Source organism: Pecten maximus, chromosome 17, assembly GCF_902652985.1.
Source record: "Pecten maximus chromosome 17, xPecMax1.1, whole genome shotgun sequence".
NCBI lineage: Eukaryota > Metazoa > Mollusca > Bivalvia > Pectinida > Pectinidae > Pecten > Pecten maximus.
Genome location: NC_047031.1, coordinates 30,467,512 through 30,491,918, shown reverse-complemented (window position 1 = coordinate 30,491,918; position 24,407 = coordinate 30,467,512). Strand labels below are relative to the sequence as shown.

The window sequence follows — 24,407 nt, the reverse complement described above, 5'->3', positions numbered from 1 at the left end:
AGGTAAAGACTGCAACCCTTGGATTTAAAACTATCAATTGTCATATCCTCCGTGGCAAGGTAAAGACTGCAACCCTTATATATTTGGTATGTCATTTCAAAATGTGTGTCATCTCCGCACGTGTGTCATTTCAGCACGTGTTTCAATTCAACACGTGTGTCATTTCAACACGTGTGTCATTTCAGCACGAGTATCACTTAGGCATGTGTGCCATTTCAACATGTGTGTCATTTCAGCACGTGTGACACGACTCTGCAAGTTCAACACACGATCGAGTGTCGTTTCAACACGTGTGTCATTTCAACACGTTATTTCAGCGCGTGTCATTTCAGCACGTGTGTCATTTCAGCACGTGTTCCATTTCAACACGTGTGTCATTTCAACACGTGTGTCATTTCAACACGTGTGTCATTTCAGCACGAGTGTCACTTAAGCATGAGTGTAATTTCAGCACTGTATCATTTCAACACGTGTGTCACTTCAGCACGTGTACCAGTTCAACACACGAGTGTCATTTCAGAGCGTGTGTAATTTCAGCACGTGTGTCATTTCAGCACGTGTGACACGACTCTGCAAGTTCAACACACGATCGAGTGTCGTTTCAACGCGTTATTTCAGCACGTGTGTCATTTCAGCACGTGTGTCATTTCAGCACGTGTGTCACTTCAGCGGGGGTGTCATTTCAATATGTGCGTCATTTGAACATATGTCATTTTAGCATGTATGTCATTTTAGCACGGGTAGTAACTTCCGTCGATACTTTTTGTAGCTATAATTGAATATTTTATTTTACGGATCACATGCTACTCACGAGAACAACATCACGGTCCCATTTGCAAATGAGACAGATTGACATGAAATACACACCTCATAAAATAGCTATATAAACCCCGGTACCATGAGTAAGTCGCCTGTCAATCGGAACACGTAAATAACACGTGCTTGTTAATGACGGCATTTACATATATTTTAACTATTACATTTTATTCACAATAGAAATAAACTGACATCATGTTTCACTTAATAAAAATACATGTACCTATGTAAGCAGGAAAATCTGTAGATTTGAAAATTGACTAACATAGAACTGATTTAGATTAGATACATACATGATAAAAACGGACACCAAAACATTCGTGTTTCTGCTAGATAATTAAATCAAATACTACAGTTTTCACCACTACCATTGAATTCGTGTCAAATTACTGTTTAAACAAATGGATATGATACATTAAAACGTAACGTTTTAGCGTCCAATCCACTAAGCTAATTGATTGATTGATTGATCGATTGATATTGATAAGTGTGTGTTTGTGTGTGTTTTGAGAGGTTGCGGAACGTTCGTGCTTGTCTCCTTATGATAGAGCGGAATTGACGCCGGCATTATAGTGCTATCTTACCGAACCATACTCCCGAAGATACCCAGCAGCACACACCACCCGTCACATTATACTGACAACGGGCAAACCAGTCGTCCCACTCCCCAAATACTGAGTGCTAAGCAGGAGCAGGAACTGTCACTTATACGCTCTGGTAAGTCTCGGACATGGGACAGAAACTAAAGCCTTCCTCACAGGGGCGAACATGATTGGATAATTTTGATCAGGGCCTATGTGTCACTTGATGATGAATCGACTTTCTTTTATCATTGCTCCATAAACCAAGTTTAGACCGGTTAGATCCAAGTTCTATCTCCCGAATACGTAAATATAACCTAAATTTAAGTGATCACACAAATTTTACAAGCACCATCCAGTACAAAGATCATACTTCAGACCTGTTTATTTATTAAATAGTCTTTAGAACTGAGGAAGACGGGCCTGTTTGGGTTGGGTTGGTTTGGGTTGGTTTGGGTTGGGGGTTGGGTTGGGGTTGAGGTTGAGTTGGGTTGGGTTGGGTTGGTTTGGGTTGTGTTGTGTTGGGTTGGGTTGGGTTGGGGTTGGGGTTGGGGTTGGGTTGGGTTGGTTTGGGTTGGGTTGTGTTGGGTTGGGTTGGGTTGAGACCATAGGTCGTGGATTTCTGCCGAATTATGCTGCGACTGATACGACACCCCATCACTTACGATCTTTATCTGCATGTTTAGATAAACTGTATTATTTAAAAGAAAGGGGTAAGAAGGAATGGAGAAATAAAACCGCACATAAGTCGCCTCATAGTAGTTTTAAACAAAACTTGCCATCCGTTCATTTGTTAATGGAACGACCGCTCTATATCCATATATTTACCCGGAGACATTTATATTCCGATAGCTATATATATATATTACATCTAGTTCTCTGATTAACCAACCAATATTTTGTCAAAAAGTGGAAATGCAACCTCACACATATATATAATGAAACCAGGGTACCCGGAGAAACCCACGTGGTCGGTAGGTGATCCTTATTTGTTCCCTTTCACGTTCAATCGGGGACTCTAACCTCGGTCGTCTAGGTGAAAGGCAAGTGTGTTACCACCAGTCCACCCGTGAGGGACTTTTTCTTCCTAGTCAAGGATCAGACCAGACTTATATATACGTCTCTGGTCGGACTCAAAGGACTGAGTGCAGTTGACCCTGGGAGGCAGCATATTAGATTAGCCAAGTTATTTTTTTTTAATGCTATTATTTAGGGTAGATCGTTAAGGATTTCAGGATTTCAGATCTGTCTCGCTTGCTAGTGATGGTGGCAGTAGAGAGTTCCAATCAGTTACGGTCATTATTATTTCTTTATTTCCTCCAAGATGTGAAGAGTATACAGAAATAATTTACAAATTAGAACAAAATGCATTCACGCTCATTATCACCTCTCGCATAAGGATTCACGCGTTACACAATAAACTACAGATATAATAATGATTACATGGTGTTAGTAAAGGAAATTTCTTTGCATGTTTCTTAAGTTAAGACACATTAGATTCTTAATTAGCACATTTATACGTAATTCATTTTTAGAAAAAGTTCCAACCAGTTACGGTCATGTACATTTTTGTTGTCGAGAATTTGTTTGTGTCTGTGTGACCCTCGAGTTCTATCGCCTGGTGTTAAATAAATTCTTCTTCTTCTTCTTCTTAGTACAACCTCAGTCAAAAATGACGATTACGGTCAGTTTGTAGGTTTGATGCTGTTAAAAAAGTGAGGGAATTTAGTTACAGTGAGAGGGTTTTTTTTATTAATTTTTTTTTTAGTGGAAACTATAAGATAAAAACATGAGGGTGTGTTTACGGTGTATGCTTGAGATCATCAAGGGCTGCATTGTGTATATGTGCCTTGAAGATCTGTAGTGTAATGCATTGTACTGCTGCCATCGGGAGGAGGTTCCATTGTGTTAATTGATGGATTAGCCACAACTCTATTGATAATTTAACCTTACTGTCTTCCTTCTATATGACTACACATTATAATAACACACGTGGATCGTAGGCTGGGAGTGTAAGCCATGTCCCCATGCAAAAAAGTCATACTTACATAAATTGTATTTAATGTATGTATGCGAATGGAGTTATATATCACATACGATATATTTAAGTCTGATTCAGATAAGACATACTATCTAAGATTCGTCACCTCATACAGAAGCATTTTGATAGCGTGTTATATCAGAGACCTAGATTCTATATAGGTCTCTGGTTATATATACAAGAAATTACACTTGAATGTGAACGACGAAAATTAAATTGAGTCAGAAGTTTTGATAAGATATAAACCTAGATAGATACAACCAGAGACCTATAGTATTTGTCATTAATTTGTCTGATATACGTTTATTTAGACATTCACGCACGCTATCTTCACGTTTATGAACGTTTGCATAATGACATCAAAACTGTGAACGGTATGGAGGTTTTAGAATTTATTGCTCCGTTCTAATGTTTCTATTCATGCTCAGCACAGCGTAACAACACGACAAATCGTCTGCAACGAATAGCATTCCTCGCCTGTCACGCTTACTTTCATTTCTGAGGAATAATACCTGCGATTCTTCTTTGATCTAGAAACAGACTTGCACTTCCGGCAAGAAGCGCCATCTATCGGGTGTTTATTATGCAAATGAGCGGGAATCCATATTTGGGTGACCTCGTCTTGGAGTCAGAAGCCTCCATTGTACGTTAGAGAGAGTCATGGCGCACGGTTAGGGACCCTATGGCTCAGTTCGGGTGATTGTAACATGATTTCTCGTCATTAGGATGGATTTATATATAATGTGAGATTCCTGAGAAGACCCTTTATCTGTGTATTTGGATTTTAGGGCCAAACATGGCCCCCTGGTCGAGGGAAAGACGGCCGGAGCTGATACAAGGATTTGCGAGTCTCGTCTGTTTACTTGTACTAACTTCAGCGAAAGGTAAAGTTGATAGGGGGGTACAACTTTTAAAAACTTTTTACATGGTGATATCAAAACATCTGACGGGTGTGACCATGTCTCACAGTCGTTTAGTACATCTTTGTTAGCTATGACGTCAACATGTCAACACGAAAACGGCTGAAAGTGGACGAATACACTCTATGAAGATAGTAAATTACAGAGCGATACCTCACGCTCAATTTCAAAGTGTAAACTTCGCCGTTATCCAGATTTCTGCCCGATCACCGTGTTCAATCCCATGGAACGTGTACGTCGACCCATATCTAACAACGCAAATCTTTAAACGAGGGGGGTAGCTTGATAAAAGTATTTCACTTTCCCGAGTTCAGTAAAGATCCCGTTTAGAGTGAACTTTTTTGACAATTCGTCATACCATGAATTCATTCAACCTTGAATGATGGATCGGTCTCAAAAATGAATAATGTCGTAATTATATGAAGCAGTTATCTTTAAAATTATGAAGATTAAATTCATATAAAACTGCCTGTATAACATATAATGCCTATAAACATACATTGTTTAAATATACACTCCAATACAGTTATACATTGTTGTAGTAAACAAAGTAATACATTTAAAAAACAATGTACTACAAAGTATAAATACCAGTGAATAAAAGAGTTTATTTATAAATAAAACATTAATTTTAAAATTTGGATTTCCTTTTAAAGGCATAGTTTCTACAATACTTATCAAAAACAGAATTTGTTTTCATTGATATAACTGAATTATATTATAATATGTAATGAAATAAATGGAACTTATTTTACCTTGAAAATTACACTAGAAGTCTAGAAATATGGGATCCAGTGTTCGAAAGTAAAGGTGGTCCGATGGTCCAAGGCTATAGAAAACCTGGTCGGTCTATGTAAAATTTCAAAGTGTTGGCCCCATTGGCTATGAAAAGTTTGAGCCCTGACATACATTACAATTCATGAAAACAACATTCCATTATTTTCTGACAAATGATCATATGAAATCAGAGCTTACAATAGAGTTTATTTTACCCATAACAGTGTGTTATTACTGTGTGATGCAAGCATTTGCGTGACAGTTATGCTACTTTCAACAATGTTTTAAAAAATTGGTCTATCGAAAAATGACTTGGGCTATGGGATTTGAATTTCTGTAGACATATTGTCTAAGGAATTTTCATATATAATAATTTCATACACTGGGGATCTATCTTTGTATGTTTAATTATAACTGTTCAAATTATAATGGTTTTGGGGAGAACCATTGTCAATATATCTCCTTAACAACAGCAATGTCATTAAAATTCACCTTGTTTGTCGCTCCCCTGAACACTTTACCTAAATTTATCCTATAACTTAAAAAGATAAAGTAAATGTAAGGAGATTCAAACGGAAGATATTCAGGTTTTTGAGTTGCAATTTCCACAAATGGCAAGAAAAGATACTGATGTAGTTTCATATACAAAGAACATCTTTTTATAAAGGACAAGAGGGTAGTTCATGATAAATCATACTTCAGAAAAAATGGAATTTTTAACGGAAAACCATAACCTCAATTGCTGAACTTTTACAATCTTCCAAGTAAAAATGGAATTTTATGATGCTCAAGTAGAAAAGGTTTAGCAGAACCTTGGAACTGCTTTTAACAAGAATAAAACATTCGTAAATTGATATTAGAAATAGATATTCATCTTGATTGCACATTGAGATCCCTAGAAATACAAACATATAGATGTTCATGCAGACGTCATTATTTAAAAGGCTTTGAAATTGGAGTGTTTAAGTTGAAATACTTTCTCTAGTACAGAAAACAGATCAAAAGTTTATTTAAATTTGTAGATGAGGATCTATAGCTTGTTTTAAGCCTGTAGATGAACAGGGTCCCATTACATAAATTTGATGAATATCTTTACTTGGTGCAAACCCTCGAAAGATGTGATACAAAATCAAAATGACTTTGACTTGAACATTTAGAGATTTAACTTTAAAGTATTATCGTTGCTGTTTTCTTTTCCACATGCTGGGCATCCACACTTGACCCTTGAGGGTATGTTTTTGACTCCCCTAAATGAGATATGACTCTCGAGTTTGCACATGTCTATTACATATGTTTTGACCCTTCATATTTCGAAAAAGTATTGATTTGTCTTCTGAAATTGCTAAACTCAAAGGTAAACTGGATGCTCTGACAAAATGAATTGATTAAATGATATTTTTGTATGGTTCATGACAAGAGAAGACAATTTATCGTGAAGTCTATCGCTATGTATATGAATGGCCATGGCCAATATAATGATGGAGTGATTTTGAGGACCATAAAGTTTGACATACAAAAGATGATATTGCTTGTTGTTATTTTACAGTCTTATAATTTTGCAAAGAAGTAGGTTGTTGTCCATATTACATAGTGTAGGCTTTTTACCTGAGAAAGGATTGAAAACATATTTCTGTTGTTCATAGCAAGATGAATGCAATAGAACATTTCTCATGAATCCATAGTCACACAGTCTATATATATATGTATTGGACATAGTTTCCTGTTATTCATGGAAATATGAACTCAATATATGCAATGAAGTTGAGTCACATATCATTGCCATCATAATACAATTGTATAGATTTGATAAGATTTGTCTAGTGTTCATGAAAATATGAATGTCATGTATGGTTAAATTGACAAAAAATAAACAGAATAAGTTGAGCAACAAACTCTTAACGATTATGTCATATTATAACTCGTCTTGGTTGAGACATGTGAAAAATATATTTGAAGAATGTAGATTATTAGATATATTTAACAACCAAGAGTTTTCAAGTATAAATTAGGCTGAAGAGTACAATATTTTATAGACCTAAGGCAATTTTTTTAGCAAACTGGAGAAATGAAATTTTTACTTCCACGAAAGGAATAAATTATAGAATTTACAAGACTGAACTCAGGGATCAATCTAGGGATTTTTTGCTACCGTTTATGGGTACTTTCCCCTCAGGATTTTGTTCCATTTTTCCCTTGACTTCTGTTAAATTCAAAATATTGTATTTTCCCTCATTTTTATGGCAATAATATTCCCAAATATTCCAGATTTCCTTTCCTAATTAAGCATTTGCTGTTCTTACTTGGGAAATGTGTTTTTAAAGCAAAAAAACTGAAACTTTGTGATGTTTATATTACCCCTTTTCAGAACCGATTTTCCCCTATGGTCCAAAAAGGGTAGTTTCCCCTAAATTCTAGATTAATCCCTGCAACTTTGTTTAGAGAATTATTTACTAGAACTCCCTCCCAAATTAGCCAAAGCGTACTGTAAATTTAGAGTAGGTAATACAAAAATACCAATTGAAAGTGGTATATGGTCTAATATACCATGGGAACATAGAATATGTACTTTATGTAATTTAAGAGAAATAGGCGGCCAATTCCTTTATTTATTTAACTGTGATCAGCAACTTATACTCAATAGTACACGGAAATATATGTCTAGATATTATTATGAAAGACCAAATACATTTAAATTTCATACATTATTCAATTACGTAACTAAAAATGAACTTATTTCATTGGCTAAATTTATTATTGATATAATTATAATAATTAATTCACAATACTGATGTCCATCCTGTGTTTCATTGTTATCCATTTGTCTGTATTCTTATTCTCTACACTGTACTGTTTACGAGAATAAACAAATTGTCATGTCACAGGTTACTGTATTCCATAAAGTTAAGTCATATAGGAATGTCTCTGGATCTATCGTGTTTTACAGTGTATATATATATATGTACATTGGTCAACATTATCCCAGTGTTCATGACAATATGACGTAACCATGGTTACATACATATTCCATAAAGTTTAGTCATGAAGAAATGTCACTGGATTTATAGAACATGCATGGTTTGGTCAACATTATCCCAGTGTTCATGACAATATGACTACCATGGTTACATACATATTCCATCAAGTTTAGTCTCTTAGTGTTCATGACAATATGACTGCCATGGAATAAACACATTCCATGAAGTTTAGTCATGAAGAAATGTGACTGGATTTATATAGAACATGCATGGTTTGGTCAACATTTTCCTGGTGTTCATGGCAGGATGAACACTGTCAGTACATAAATATTTCATTAAGCCTGGTTTCAATATAGTCCCAGAAATGGGACATGGACAGATGTATATTATATAACATGGACTGTCTTCTGCTACAGTATTGCAGCATAGGAATCGGCACGATGGGCTTGAAATCTGCAGCCTGTGGAATTTTAAATAGAAAACGTAAAAACCATCTGTGCTTTAAAATACTCAAAGCCTGGTAGTAGTGTTTGAAGCATATATCTGACGACTGCATCAAACTTCCATAGAGAAGGCTGTAGCTTGTACATGTATTTTACTTGTTTGTGCATTTGAAAATGTTGATTTTAAACATTAAAGACTCGGCACTGAGGTATCCTAAAACATAAGGTTTTGAGTGAGATTTAGAACAAGTGCAAGATATTCAGCGTCAGGGAAATTGGGATATTTTATTCAGAAGCAAATTTTTTGAAAAAAAATGTTACTGCCATACTGCAACCCTGTCTATTTCAATGGTTATCCCATTTCCGGTGAAGGCATATATATTTCACCGAGTTTATAACCGTGCGAATTGACTTTTTCTTTGTGTCTGTGTTAACCATTTTCGATGTTATTTAAAATTAATTATGGACTAAAATATGAGTTTATTTAAAACTGAAAATGATGTGTAGATGCAGTTAATTATATTTGTTAATTATAACTTCTTTTTTTTTTGTATTGGGGGGGGGGGGGGGGTGTTAAAATAAATCCCAGTGAATAGATTTATGAAAATAGGAAATTAATTTTTCTATATTTGTTAATTTTTTATTGGGGAGCGGGTTAGATAGTGAAATGCCATTCATAAAATTTAAATGATACCTGTGATAAAATTTTTTAGAACTTCTACCTGTGCTAAACCTGAGATTTTATACTATATCAGCAGATTTGATTAACATCACCTGTCAAAATGAAGTAGCTCTATAATGATAATATTAACATGTATAAACATCTAGGTTCAATTATTGATCTCTCTGGGAGACGGGAATCACCAGGGCGGGAATCACCAGGGCAGATGTACGTTCTCTGGGAGGTGGGAATCACCAGGGCGGATGTACGTTCTCTATTGAGTTTATAGTGTAACCTGTGTTTGTTATAACTCGATACTGTCCAAATTAGACAACGACTCGTTTAATCAGCGTAACGAGTGTACAGTTTATCACACCTGTATGAAGGTGTGTTTATTTTCATGATTTGTCGTCAACATAAACCTGATTTTATGGAATTTATCTCCTGTGTATTCTGTCATTATGGCAATTATATCAGATTTGGTGTCGGAGGAAATGATCGATATTGACATCAATGTCTAATAGGGATTTCTTAATTAGTGAAAATGATTTATAAACTTTGAAATGGAATGTAAATAAATTTTTATATATATTCACATCCAGAATGTTATAAAAATATGATTTGTAAACATTTTCGGTAAGAAAATTGGTGAATTGAAAAGGAAAGTAAATTACAGATTAGCCTAGAAGTTGGTTTTAATATTTAAATTTCTATTTGAATTAAGGGCTCATGATATTAACCTCAATGGTTCAGAAAAATCCATGTGTAGCTTTGGATGTACAGTGCATTCCGCTTAATCGGGTTGCCTATTTGCGGGGGCTTTTTACCCGATTAACCGACTTACCCGATAAGCCGAAATGCACGTCGCCATCTTGGATTTGGTCCGTAATGGTTGTCAGACTTGGGTCGATTTTGGATGAAAATATTTGCGTTATTATTGTTAATAAACGGTGTTTTTGTTTGTGCTTTTACTGATGTCAAATTGTCAGATTACTATTACTAATTGTATAAAAATGTGTGCATTAAAATAACAAAACCTTAATGATTTTCTTATTCGCGGCACAGTACAATCGTAGCACCTCAAATCGGGGGGTCATACCCGTTTCATCCATGTGTTCCTAATTTGACATACGATCTAAGGACTCGCCGACAAGTACAGCTAAAATCATTTATGTTTATCATAGAGACATTCTTATGTTCGCTTTGAAGTTTAAAATACTCCATATTATTTCCAATTACCAAAGCACAGAGATCGGAGAAACCGAGTTTATTTAGGTCGTTTCCTGTGGTATGAATTTATATACGAACTTGACACTGGCAGTCACTGATAAAACAACACGAAATCCAATGTAATGTTTTTTATTAACCAGTTCTAATCCTTACCTGAATAGGAATTATGAGCTAACGTCGGGGGTCTGTCCTTTAACTGCTCGCTACTGATTTTTAACTCACCTGTGTACCGGTGTCGTCACATTTCCCCGTGGCGAACCCCTCTTTTTGGATTCGCCACATACAGTAAGCGGTGATATCAATCGATCTGTAGCAATATCAGACCCAGGTCAAAACCTATTGTTTTGGTTTCTGCTTCGAAGATTTTACATCCCAGACGTAAAAGTTTAATTGTCTAGTCGCTTAATTATGCTTTTAAAACCCCATTACGTTTTGCCTGCTGCTGACTCTAAAAATAACATTTAATTTTACCCACAATTCTTAGTCGACTTCCTGTTGGGGGGAAAACCACACGAGGCAGAATCAACAACAACACAGTTCTGAACATGACAAAACCCCGACATAACATTACCGTTTAAGGTAATATTTAACCGTTTTTTTTGACATTTTAACCATCAAAATTACACTATTTGTTGATAAATGTCTAAAACTTAAAGAAATACGCGATGACTTTCGTGAAAATTGGAGCATTTATATTTTTTGTCCCGATTGTTCTATTCGAATAACCGAAAAATACGACTTTTCCAACCCAATTAAACGAATTTTTTTAACATGATTTAAGAGAAAATGGTTTTGGTTTTTGAAATTTTACCCAATTAAACGAAATACCCGATTATGCGTTACCCGATTAAGTGGAATGCACTGTATATATCAACCATGTGACATTTGTCTACTATGACCTTATGGATACAATACACATTCTTGACAGCAGACATTCTGACATATTGGGTCCTATGACATAATTGACCAGACAGGCACATTGACCAGCTGGTGGTGACAGGGTCATTTCCATGGAGACCAACAACTTGGTCCAGGATCCCCACCTCTGGTACATTAACATGAATATTTAGTGGGTGGATTGTCCACTCTTTGTATATGTTGACACGGTGACACGTTGAGGATCTGGGATGTTCATCATTAATATTTAACACTGTTATGGGTCATTGTCGTAATGGATCAGTGTTAGATATTGGTCTGAGACATAACTGTGGTGTATATATATATATTGACATGGTGACACGTTAAGGATCTGGGTTGTTCATCATTAATATTGAACACTGATATGGGTCATTGTTGTAATGGATCAGTCAATGTTAGATATTAGACATGGACATTACTGTGGTATATTGGCTGTATGTATATGATTGTCTTGTTAATGGAAATGTAAATCACTTGATGATGTACCTTTATCACCATGTAATACGCACATGTCATCAATTTTATATGGAACCTGTACTTAATAACACTGAATTATGATGTCATCAAATGGATTTCAAATAATTTGTTTGAATTGAAATTGGCCTGCTATATAGGGAAGATAATTTGAAAGTTTTCTAAGGTATATATATTTTTTTCATTTTGTTTTGAACATCAAAGCTTGTGTTGAACAATTCCTTTATTCTTTGTCATAAGCATATTTTCTGTAAATCTATTAAAAGTATACTGGACAAGCTTAAGGTTCAGGACTTTTTCGGGGCAGTTAATTAATTGGTGCCATTCCCAATTGAAGTTCTTTCATATTGTGTCCTAGTTTCACAGTTGCCATTTACATAATTCAATTGTTGTTTCTCAAATTAACTCCAGATTATTATAGATAATTAGTTAGTTTATAACTATACAAATTATCATTGGATGTGTATAATGATAATATAAATAGATCACAGAATTTAATGGTTGTTTCTCAAATTAACTCCAGATTATTATAGATATATATGATTAATTGGTTTATATCTGTACAAATCACCATTGGCTGTACGTGTGTAATAATGATATAAGTAGGGATGGTGGTATCTGTCTCCAAATCATCTGTGACATTTCCAGATTAACAATTATAGCCTAGTGAGGTGATCATAGGAACAAATTGATAAAGTGTGACCACCATATATAATTATATCATTGTTACTGTTGGATGTGTTATGTTATGATACACGCCTGCTGCTTCCATTCAGATTTAGCACTAGCACTCCACCTCTGGGTTGCGAGTTCGAAACCTAAGTGGGGCAGTTGTCAGGTACTGACTGTACATGTAGGTCGGTGGTTTTTCTCCGGGTACTCCGGCTTTCCTCCACCTCCAAACCTGGCACGTCCTTAAATGACCCTGGCTGTTAATAGGACATTAAACAAAAACAAACCATTCAGATTCCTATCCTCTTTGAAGTCTTATGTATTGATTCAGTGGTTGATCTATGATGATTTCAATTAATTGATCACCAAGTATAATAATATCTTTGTCAAGACACTGATTTAACCCTCTAAACTACTTCATGCAGCATCTAGTGGGAGGTAGCCACCAGCTACAACTTGATAAACCTCGGTGTAAGATTCCTAAGCTGCCAAAAGCTTGGCAAGCCTCGTGTATGGCAGCTTGAGAAGTTTCACCTTTGGTTGATCATGAGATCCCCCTGTCTCACTCCCAAGGGGGTAAAGATTATATTACTCAAGTATGAGAATTTGACTAGAAATGATTGGTGACCAGTCTCCTAAACTTTTTATCCAGGCCTCATATACTTATAGCCCTAGCTGTAGTTAGGATGTGAACACATCATGTGCTCAGACTCGCCAGTATTAGATCATGGGTGACCGTGAGTAATTACAAAAACAAGGAATTAGGGCCATTGTGATAGGTAATTACTTATCAATAGGTTCAGCCTCCTGTCTGTCACTTACTGTATGGTATAATGACATAAGTGGTTATCAATATCTAATTGTTAGGGTCTGACCAACCATTATTGTGTGTCTAAACTGGGACATCAATAATCCAGGTAAGATTAATCATACCTGTGTGGTACAGACATCTACACACTGACATGTGTATGTGTGATACATGCATATATAGACACCTACACTAAAGGTTTAGCGCTGACTAATTACTGTGTAATTTGAATTTAAAATTTAGACATCACAGGCCTTCCAGATGAAATATTAAAAAAATGTTTTGAGGATAATTTACATAGAAAAAAAAAAGTCTTAATTCTGCATAAAAAAGTCTTAATTTTACATAAAGAAAGTTCTTCATTTCATAGCAAGATGGTTAAGATTTTTCTCACTCCTGCCATTAAATCTTTTAAAACAATATGATGGCCTGTTGTATTTCTAGATTTTATCAATGAAATAATAACAAAGGAAGGGTGCAGTTTAGTCTTCAGGCCTTTTCAAACATATGTTTCGTGTGATAAAATTTCTGTCTACAGTACATGATGTAATGAACGCACCTTCCCAGAGTGCACCCCCATATTTTTCAGGTAAAGAGGATCCCCAGATGCGTGGGTGCACAAATTGAAGCACATAAATTGTTCCTTACCTCGCTGATTTTCCAACATCATTTTCAGTCTCAATATAATCAAAGACTCGAGATTGTTTCCTTATATGAGGTATACGTTCATATAAATGAAAAAAAAAGTTATTTTCCACACAATGCATGGACATTTTTCTCTGTACAGTGCATTCCGCTTAATCGGGTTGCCTATTTGCGGGGACTTTTTACCCGATTAACCGACTTACCCGATAAGCCGAAATGCACGTCGCCATCTTGGATTTGGTCCGTAATGGTAGTCAGACTTGGGTCGATTTTGGATGAAAATATTTGCGTTATTATTGTTAATAAACGGTGTTTTTGTTTGTGCTTTTACTGATGTCAAATTGTCAGATTACTATTACTAATTGTATAAAAATGTGTGTATTAAAATAACAAAACCTTAATGATTTTCTTATTCGCGGCACAGTACCATCGTAGCACCTCAAATCGGGGGGTCATACATCCCTGTTTCATCCGTGTGTTCCTAATTTGACATACGATCTAAGGACTCGCCGACAATTACATCTAAAATCATTTATGTTTATCATAGAGACATTCTTATGTTCGCTTTGAAGTTTAAAATATTCCATATTATTTCCAAAGCACAGAGATCGGAGAAACCGAGTTTATTTAGGTCGTTTCCTGTGGTATAAATTTATACGAACTTGACACTGGCAGTCACTGATAAAACAACACGAAATCCAATGTAATGTTTTTATTAACCAGTTCTAATCCTAACCTGAATAGGAATTATGAGCTAACGTCGGGCGTCTGTCCTTTTACTGCTCGCTACTGATTTTTAACTCACCTGTGTATCGGTGTCGTCACATTTCCCCGTGGCGAACCCCTCACTTTGGATTCGCCACATACAGTAAGCGGTGATATCAATCGATCTGTAGCAATATCAGACCCAGGTAAAAACCTATTGTTTTGGTTTTTGCTTCGAAGATTTTACATCCCAGACGTAAAAGTTTAATTGTCTAGTCCATTAATTATGCTTTTAAAACCCCATTACGTTTTGCCTGCTGCTGACTCTAAAAATAACATTTAATTTTACCCACAATTCTTAGTCGACTTCCTGTTGGGGAAAAACCACACGAGGCAGAATCAACAACAACACAGTTCTGAACATGACAAAACCCCGACATAACATTACCGTTTAAGGTAATATTTAACTGTTTTTTGACATTTGAACCATCAAAATTACACTATTTGTTGATAAATGTCTAAAACTTAAAGAAATACGCGATGACTTTCGTGAAAATCGGAGCATTTCTATTTTTTGTCCCGATTGTTCTATTCGAATAACCGAAAAATACGACTTTTCCAACCCAATTAAACGAATTTTTTTAACATGATTTAAGAGAAAATGGTTTTGGTTTTTGAAATTTTACCCAATTAAACGAAATACCCGATTAAGCGTTATACCCGATTAAGTGGAATGCACTGTATTTGGATTTGTGAAGCCCACCCCTTTTGTTTTGTGTGTTCATCAGGTCAAATACAGTTATTCAAAACTTTCAAAATGTTTAATTCATAATAGATAGAAATCTAAGTGAATTTAGAATTTGTAGAACAAAGAAAATATGCAAATTAGAAATGGTTTGTCAGATTGTTTGTCCTCCAGACAGAAATCCTGGTCAGGGCATCCCCTTTATGTCATGAATATTCTGGAATATATGCATATGATTATGAAGTTGACATTATGTCATAGTTTGGTGTACTATTCTGACACTTGTCTTGCAGAATTACTGAATCATGTTCAATCTGTAAGCAAAACTTTGTCCAGGTTTTCTCCCAAGTTGGAACTTGTTACATGGCTAGTATTATAGATCATCTGGGTTGCGAGTTTGAAACCCACATGGGGCAGGCACAGTTGCATGTGGTACTGACCATAGGCCTGGTGGTTTTTCTCTGGGTACTCAGGCTTTCCTCCACCTCCAAAACCCAGGCACAGTCCTTAAATGACCCTGGCTGTTGATAGGACGTTGAATAAAATAAATCAAAACCGAATCCATAGATCAGGGCTTTTTTCACTGCTTTGGGATGAGGTCTTTTTGCCTCATTTTGGGAAGAAAATTGGTGAATTGGGAAAGATCTTTTCAGTAGTAAACTGCAATATGACTCTGATACAAGTTGAAGATTCTTTTTATCACATAACAAATATATATTCAGGGTTTACACTAGGATGTACAAGTGTTTATAAGATATCTGAAATTTGTGATTCCTGGTATAAATGGGGTCCTTTTCACTTGAAATATAAACATATCAAATATGGAGTTAGGCCAGTGTTAGTAGGTATTACATTTCCATTTAAGGACAATTTAAGTGATTATGAATTAATTTAATTCATTAGAACACAGATTTTAATTAAACTAGATAAAGGGATCTCAAACCCAATTAAAAAAGTCCATAATGGATGTGAAGATGTCTAAGAAAAGACAGAATGCTTGATTAAGGATTGCAATCAACATTTGAATGTGTGCAATTTTTCATGGGTATTTTATAAGATTTAACTTAAACTGATATAACTGCAACCATCATCCATGTAAGTGATGATCAGAATTTAATTGTCTAATTTGAATTCACCATTGTTCAGTAATAATTGTAGTTAGTTTAGAACCTAAATTACTCCCTATTGACTTGTTACTATTCTGAGGTACAATGATTGACAGATGGTCACTACACAGACCACAGGTCAGATTCAGAACCAACTACAAAGTACTCCACTGTACCATGCAGTCATCCCCAGGGGTCCAGTAGCTAAGCCCTAGGGGTCCAGTAGCTAAGCCCTAGGGGTCCGGTAGCTAAGCTGTAGGGGTCCTCGTTGGTGAGCTACCTGGGAGTATATCATTATCTACCTGTACTCTGTCAATCCATGTCTGTAGCTCACCTGAGGTCAGATAACAAGACCTTACCTGTCAGAGTCTGTCACACCTTTGGGTGAATTGTTTGTATATATTAATTTGATATTTAATAACAGGATACAGCTGTTGTTTACCTGTGACCTCTCTCCTGTGATGATTATTTACCTCTGGGGTTCCAGCTCTCCAGAATCAGGTATATTACCTGTAATAACTTATCACAGGTATCTGTGATCTATATCTCCATACCTGTAGGAAGGTCAAAGCTCACATGCTTTCTAAATATAGGCATAATACACAGAACTCGGATGAAGTACACTTTGCCCCAGAATACTACTTTCAATCTCTGTCAAAAATATATTTTTCCCTTTTGAAATTTGTGCGGGCGATAAGGTGATGTTTACAGAATGAAAAAATAATACAAAAATAATTATCAAAGTTGCTCTCTTACCAAAAGTGACCAAATCAAGCGAAACCTTAAACCACTACTTATATGTTTATAATAAGCAATGTCTGACTATGAATCTATATCTTGAAATGATGTAGATAATAATTGTGCTTTTCCAAGTCAAGTAGTCTTACACAAGTCCCTAAACATAGATAAATCACAGAGTTAAAAGCATATTTTGTGGGTTTAGATTTAATATATTCATGAACAGACAGAGAACCAATCTACTATTAAATCAGTTGAGGTCTTGCTCATCTTAACTTGTAATAGACTGGCTGAAGTGCTGTTGTTTATTATGGAGTCCACTAACATGCTGCACATGTGTCTTAGCCAGGAGACACGCATCATGGCAGAATAACACATTAAAGACATATAGATATATAGGATCTTACATATATTCTCACAAAAATGGCGTCTGTTTTAATTTATATTACTATATAATTTGTGATAAAAACATGTATGAAAGTTTATTTTACCTTGAATATTATGCATGAAATGTGATTATCTTTAAAGTTGAAAATCGGTAGCTGATTATTATTGGTAGTTGGTTATATTCTGTTTTGTTTATGGTTTATTCTCTTTTAATTTTAAACAGATTTATTGATTGGAACATTTAAACAATAAATATAAGGTGTTTTAAATTTATTTATTCGACATAAAACAATTTTCCTGAAATCTGGGCATGAAGTTTTCTCCTGAATATCGTGGATCTTTTGTCTTTAATGGTTAGTGTATAAATACTCTGAACTTGTTTTATTTATGCTACGAAAAGTCAAAGGGATGGCTTCAATGCAAACTCTGGTGCATACACTTATTTACTTGTTAACGATAATTCACATTTGGCAGTTTTGAGCAATGAAGTGAATTGTAGCATATATGCTGTTTCTATGGCAACTCATTGCCGTCAATCATTCAACAAGTTAGATTCTGACAAATTTGACCTTGAGAGTGTTGAAGTGGCTAGCTTATTGCTATATATTATATATTTGAAGGATAAGGATTTTGGCAGATGTTATAAAACGTGTTTGACCTATGCACATTTCCTATTCATCACTGACAGATTTGAAGGTTGACTCTTTAATTGTTTAATGATAATTTATTGGACTGAATTCATATTTTGCAATTTTGAGCAATGAAGTGAATTGGAGCATTTATGCTGTTTCTATGGCAACTAATTGTTGTCAATCAACAAGTTAAAATCAGACATATATTTTGACCTTGAGAGTGTTGAAATTGGTGTCTGTATTTAATTTACGGCATTGCATGTTTTGAAGGATGGGCATTTTGTAGATGTTAAAATAAATATATAGTAGGCAGTGGCATAGCTGTATGTCAAAACATCCACATTTTTCCGAAAAAAAAATGAATAAAGAAAAAAATTGAGAGAGAAAGAGAAAGTCTATGAATCCATGTAATGTTCACTTAGCAATGCCACTTGTAAGTGTTAAGCTATTGGAATTTGAAGGTTTATGTAACTTGTTAAATTCTGACAATGACCTTGAAAATGTTGAAATTGGTGTTAATATTTGCTACCACATAAGTTTTGAAGGGCGAGGGACTTTGGCAGCTGTTGCATTCTGTAGGTTTTAGTTTCTTTTGGAATTTGAAGGTTACATAACGTGAAGGTCATAAACTGTCATGTGTGACATCAACCAAATCTGTTGTAGTCCTGAAGTGGAGAATCGATGTTGACATTTACAATTTGTGGTGTCTCATTTTGAAGGTCATACATATCAGACAGGTTAGAGCCGTTCACCTTTGATCCTGTCTGTAGTTGAGATGTTGTGGTTGTTTCTGCTGCTGAGGCTGAAAGAAGTGTGCATATGGTTAACACCATGATAGTTTCAAAATCCTCTGGTGACATTTTGACACAATTTAAAAAAAATGGAAACTATATTGCATAACATTTAGTGGAATTTGGTATTTAAATTCAAATGTGTCAATTTTCTATACTGCATTCAAGGTATATATATATATATATGATTTAACTTTAAACATATGTTTTTAGATATTCAAGTTAAATAATCCAGTGTACATAATTGAAGATAACAGGATTTCAAACATCAAATTTTTGTGAGATAGAGCATTAAAAAAAAAGATTCAAAATAAATGTTCAAAAATATAATGAAATAAACATAATTTCCTAGTGGTTGGTAAAGTCAGGTTTCACTGTATATATCATTTCTGATGAGATTAAAACCACATTTAGAGGTACAGGGATCACAAAATATTCCAGGGGCTGCTCTGATGCAGATTTTTCTGTAATCTTTTGGGATTAATAGGGAGGAAATATATTCCTACCGTAAGCACAGTTCTCAATCTAAAAATCTTAATTTGCGGAACTTTTCCAGTTAACATATATATAAGATCCAATACAAATTTTACAGATAACTTTGTTTATTGTAGATTTTTTTAATATGTTCATTTCTGTGTTAGTATTTCTATCTAATCATCCAGCGTAATAAAACTGTTTATGAGAATGTCAGAAATTTAGTAGCTACATTAGAAATGTAATGTTGATAATATAATTATAAAAACAAATCTTGATACAGAATGAAAAAAGGCCTCCGAGATCTTATGTAATTAAGTACTTGCATTCTTGTGTGTTATTTGTAGTGTAACTTTGGTACAATTTCTAACTTCATAATTATACAATTACCTCTGGTTGATTAGGAAAACTTTGTCATTTAATAAGTTGGATATAATAAGAAATTCTTTCTCCCTACTTCAAAGTTTTCTCACACTCTCTCAATCCTCCTAACCAGCCCTCTACCATCCCCCACATGATCACGCTCTCTTGATCTAACTAAATAAGGTTTGACCCTCCCTCTCTAGAAAATCTTGAGAGGCTAACCACTTCTTCTACGCATTCTTCAAAAGAATCAAATCAACATCATTGTTCATAATGTTACTACCTTCAAAACTTGAGGCCTTTAGTCAGCATTTATACCTCTGTGAGGAAGTGTTTTGGTTCTGACCTCTAGATCTAGGCCGTGACAAACCACTTGCTACAGTACTGCTTCACATTCATTCTCAGCTTCAAAGATCTGGGTATTGACTGTTTCCCTAATGTCAGTATAATTTATCAGGTAGGGTATTGCACTACCCAATCCCGGTGTGGTATTTCAGTGTGACAACACTATAAAAACATGCGTCAGTGGTCTTTCATTCTTATTGTCCCTTATCATATAATGTCAGTATGATTTAACAGGAAGGGTTTAAGGCTTCCCTAACCAGGTGTGGCATTTCAATGTGATAACACTATAAAAACATGCTTCAGAGGTCATTCCCAAACATTATCATTAAATTACATTAATCTGTATACGTACATGTTTTTGTTTTGGAAATTTTTTATTTTCTTCCATACATATGCATACATGTAGCAATACATAATATTGGTGTATATTTAATTGCAACAATTACACTTTTTCATACGCTTAATAAAAATTCGCTTATCAATACATGAAGTATACCTCAGATGCAGTTTCGTCACAATACATTAAATCATGCAATCGGTATACGTACATGTTAATACAATGTAAAACAATGAAAAACCAAGCCTTGCATGCCCACTTTGATCATTAAAAAAAACAAAAAATTTTTTGAGGAAAAGGTTGTCTGTGTTGTTACTCTGGAAAATGTTTTCATTTTCAAACAATCTACAAACAGTAATTACCAGTGATGTAAACAGCCTTTTATGGACTTTAATTAATTAAACTAACTAATCCTTTTTCCAAGAAATAGATTGGAGTTCACATGGAGGTGGGCTTATTAGACCGAACATGAAATAAACATGAATCCAGGGTAAAGAACATTTTCGTGATATTATGATTAGGAAAAAAGTTTTTTTTAACTAATGGGAAAAATGTTTGATATTAACTTAATTTGAATATTTACATGAATTCAACACTGTGAAAGTTTGTGTTTAGTGACTGGGATGTTACCAGGGTAAGGGAGTGGGGCTCACTGACACCTGACAAGATCAACATTAAATTGAGGAAATGGGCAGATTACATATCTGTAGGTGTACTAGTAATGTTGGTCAGGGAGAGGGGGGGAGAAGCGGGGGTGGGGGGATTGTTTACAAGTTTGGCCTATGGCTATGGGCAGAACCATGGAAAAGAAGAAGGGTACAGATTTGGTCTTGTGGGGGGTGGAGTGGGAGGGGGGGGGGGGGGGGGGGGGGGGGGGGGAGTAATGAAGGTGAGGGCAAGGCAAGCTTCATACAGTAGAAGTAAATTAGTGAGGGGAAGATTCATAAGGCAGATAAAGCAGAGGGGTAGTAGCTACCTCACTGAACAATTTGTGGGAAGCAGGTCAAAGTTTTATCTAGTGTTATTGAAGCTAAGTAACTTGACCACCACATGGCATCCTGGGGAATTCGGGCAAAGTGTTTTGAGATGGAGCCTCTTTGTAGTAGCTGGTGGCTACCTCACTGAGTAATATGTGGGAGACCCATTACATGACATTCAGAGCTATTTGAACAAGTGTCTAGAGATGGAGTTTCTTTGTAGTAGCTTGTGGCTACCTCAATGAAAACAGTAGGGCAGAAAGGAAAATGGGATATGCAGTTCTGGGTAAATGCAGGTAGATACAAGACAGGATGATTCAGTTGATTGGGTATTCAGGGTTGTCAAGAGGGTGAGTTGAAGTTTGGAGGTAGGTATGGGAAAAAATATCGCTCATGGGGAGAAGAAAATGTGTTATAATCATTCCGCACAGGAAGGTGAATGTATGTGACCAATGGGTGAATAAAGTTTATCAGCCGATCCTTAACAATTGACATTCGGCATGTTTTGTGTATATGTAAGGTTGATTAGGCTGGGTTAGTTGTGGAGGAGACCTAATAGGAGCCGTGGGGGAGGTGGTGGGTATCATTATAAAGGAGGCTGAGGAATGCTGTAGAGTTTATCACTACTCAGAGTGAGCTTATCAATAGGGAGTTGTTAGTAGTCATGCCAGGTCTCTCAGTGGATCAGCCTGGGAAATCATTCTGGGCAGGAGATCTATGTATTGTAAAGATTCTTATTTTCAGAAAGTTCAATTTACCAGTATTTTCAATCAAATATATATATAAGAGGCAATTATGGTATGTAATATGATTTTAACATTAATATCTCGCCTATCCCTGCAGATGTTTCATAAACTAATATTGTATTTTTTTTAATGGCAAGTTGAAATGTAAAAGATGTAAATATACCAGGGGTATGTTTGATTTGAGGTACATGAACAATTTATTGGCTAAATACCATCAATCAAAATATGGATTAAAAATAATAAAAATCAGATTTAGAGTTATTTACACAATAATAGTCTATAGATACAGCTATATAGGTATCAGTATTTGCTCCATACATAGTAATGTGAAAGTGGGAATGAAAATATCTAAATTTGAGATCCATGTAAAATAATTTATTTTACATAATATCAATTAATAATTTAATTTTGCTTGTAACAAGCATTTTCATTGGCTCAAAAAATTATGTTATCATCTCGTAACATAAAAAAAATAAAAGGAACTACTTTCAGTTATACCGGAAGTAGCGGAGTAATCGTTGTTCACAGGATTTTGTATTTATCGATGTGTTTTTAAATATCTGGAGCAAAATAAACATGTTAAACTTAATGAAAATGTTTCTTATCGTTGTTAATTAAATTATAAGGGTTAACTGTAATATTTTTTTTACGTTATTGAGCAATAACACAAAAAACTGGGGTATACTCTTTTCATAAACCGCTTCGCGGTTTATTCAGAGTACACCCCAGTTTTTTGTGTTATTGCTCAATAACATAAAAAAAAAAATTACAGTTAACCCTTAAATATGCATAAAACTGAAAATTGAAATGTGAGTTATTCACAATAATAATAGTCTACATTAAGGTACAGCTACTATAGAAATATGAAAGTGGAGGGTGCTGTGGTGGCCGAGTGGTGTCCTTCAACCTGTGGGTCATGAGTTCGAAATCCAAGTGGGGCAGTTGGCAAGGAACTGACCGTTGTTCGTTGGGTTATTCTCTGGGTACTCAGGCTTTCTTCCACCACCAAGACCTGGCACGTCCTTAAATGATCCTGGCTGTTAATAGGAGGTTAAACAAACCAAACCAAACCAAGTATAATACACCCTTTGTGACATTACTGTGTAGATGCTCTATCGTAGAGGAAGGCAGATTAACAGAAAACACTGATAAAAGCTGACCTACTTGTTAGGTAATCAGCTTGGAGGAAATCATTCCTCCTGCCATTTTCTGGTTCTGGAGCACCAACATCTGTTATAATTAGACATTAATGAAAGATTTGCATCCTGTCAAGACATAAAGGTTTCCAAACTATCTGGGTATTTTACAAATCTGCCAGTTTCGTAGTATGAATGGAATTCCTGAAAATAACTTTTACTTTTCATGTTTCTTCAGCCGATATGGACAGCTTCAATGTTTGTTTATTAGTTTTTACATTCTTAACCAACAATTAACACCCTAAGGGATTCTGTTTTTTCCCTGTTTGGTCTGAGTTGGATTTTCTTGAAATAGTCACGAAAATCACTGGCTGTAGGTCTTGTACTTCTGTGGTTAACATTGTTCTGTGAGGTAGCCACCAGCTACTACAAGGAAACTATGCCACTAAATAAACATTGCTGTTCAAAGGCAATAATATAAACAAAATTAATCTTCTGCACCAGTGTATCATTTTCCCTGGCCTTTTGGGAAATTGCACCTGGCGGAAATTGGTAATTTTTGTGTGAAGCTAAAAGTGTAAAATTTCAGGAAATGGGTAACCTAGATTACTGTATTTCATGTCCTCACTTAAAAAGTAACAATTTAAGAAATAAATCTTGTATTTAGATAACTTAAATGGGGAAAATAAACGACATGCACACAATTGGAAATGAGACCTACAACATCGGACCTAAATATTAAGACAAGAAAAACACTGTTAACTTTAATGGAGTTTGAGTGGTTGTTCACTTACATACTGGGTAAGGATAACTTCAATTGGTTTTAAACTATTCCATGTAAATGAATATTTGTAAAATGCCATTATAAAGGATATACTACACAGCATAGCTGACCTTACAAATGGTTAACAAGCCCTACCAAAGTCCATTATATTTCTCTCTCAAAGATTTCTAAAGTAAATAA

At 35.2% G+C, this 24,407-nt stretch overlaps 1 protein-coding gene across 8 annotated transcripts in view; it reads left to right on the top strand.

Annotated features, from left to right (window-relative positions):
- The first annotated feature begins 4,064 nt into the window (after positions 1-4,064).
- LOC117315533 (neogenin-like) overlaps positions 4,065-24,407 on the top strand; it is a 269,288-nt gene continuing 248,945 nt past the window's right edge. For 6 of the 8 annotated variants that reach the window (XM_033869765.1, XM_033869770.1, XM_033869769.1 and 3 more), the window contains exon 1: positions 4,066-4,322. In XM_033869765.1, coding sequence (XP_033725656.1) covers positions 4,235-4,322 — 88 coding nt within the window. In that variant the 5' untranslated portion in view covers positions 4,066-4,234. Of the gene's footprint in view, positions 4,323-24,407 lie in introns of all 8 variants that reach the window. The other 2 variants (XM_033869766.1, XM_033869763.1) reach the window with 1 other exon arrangement.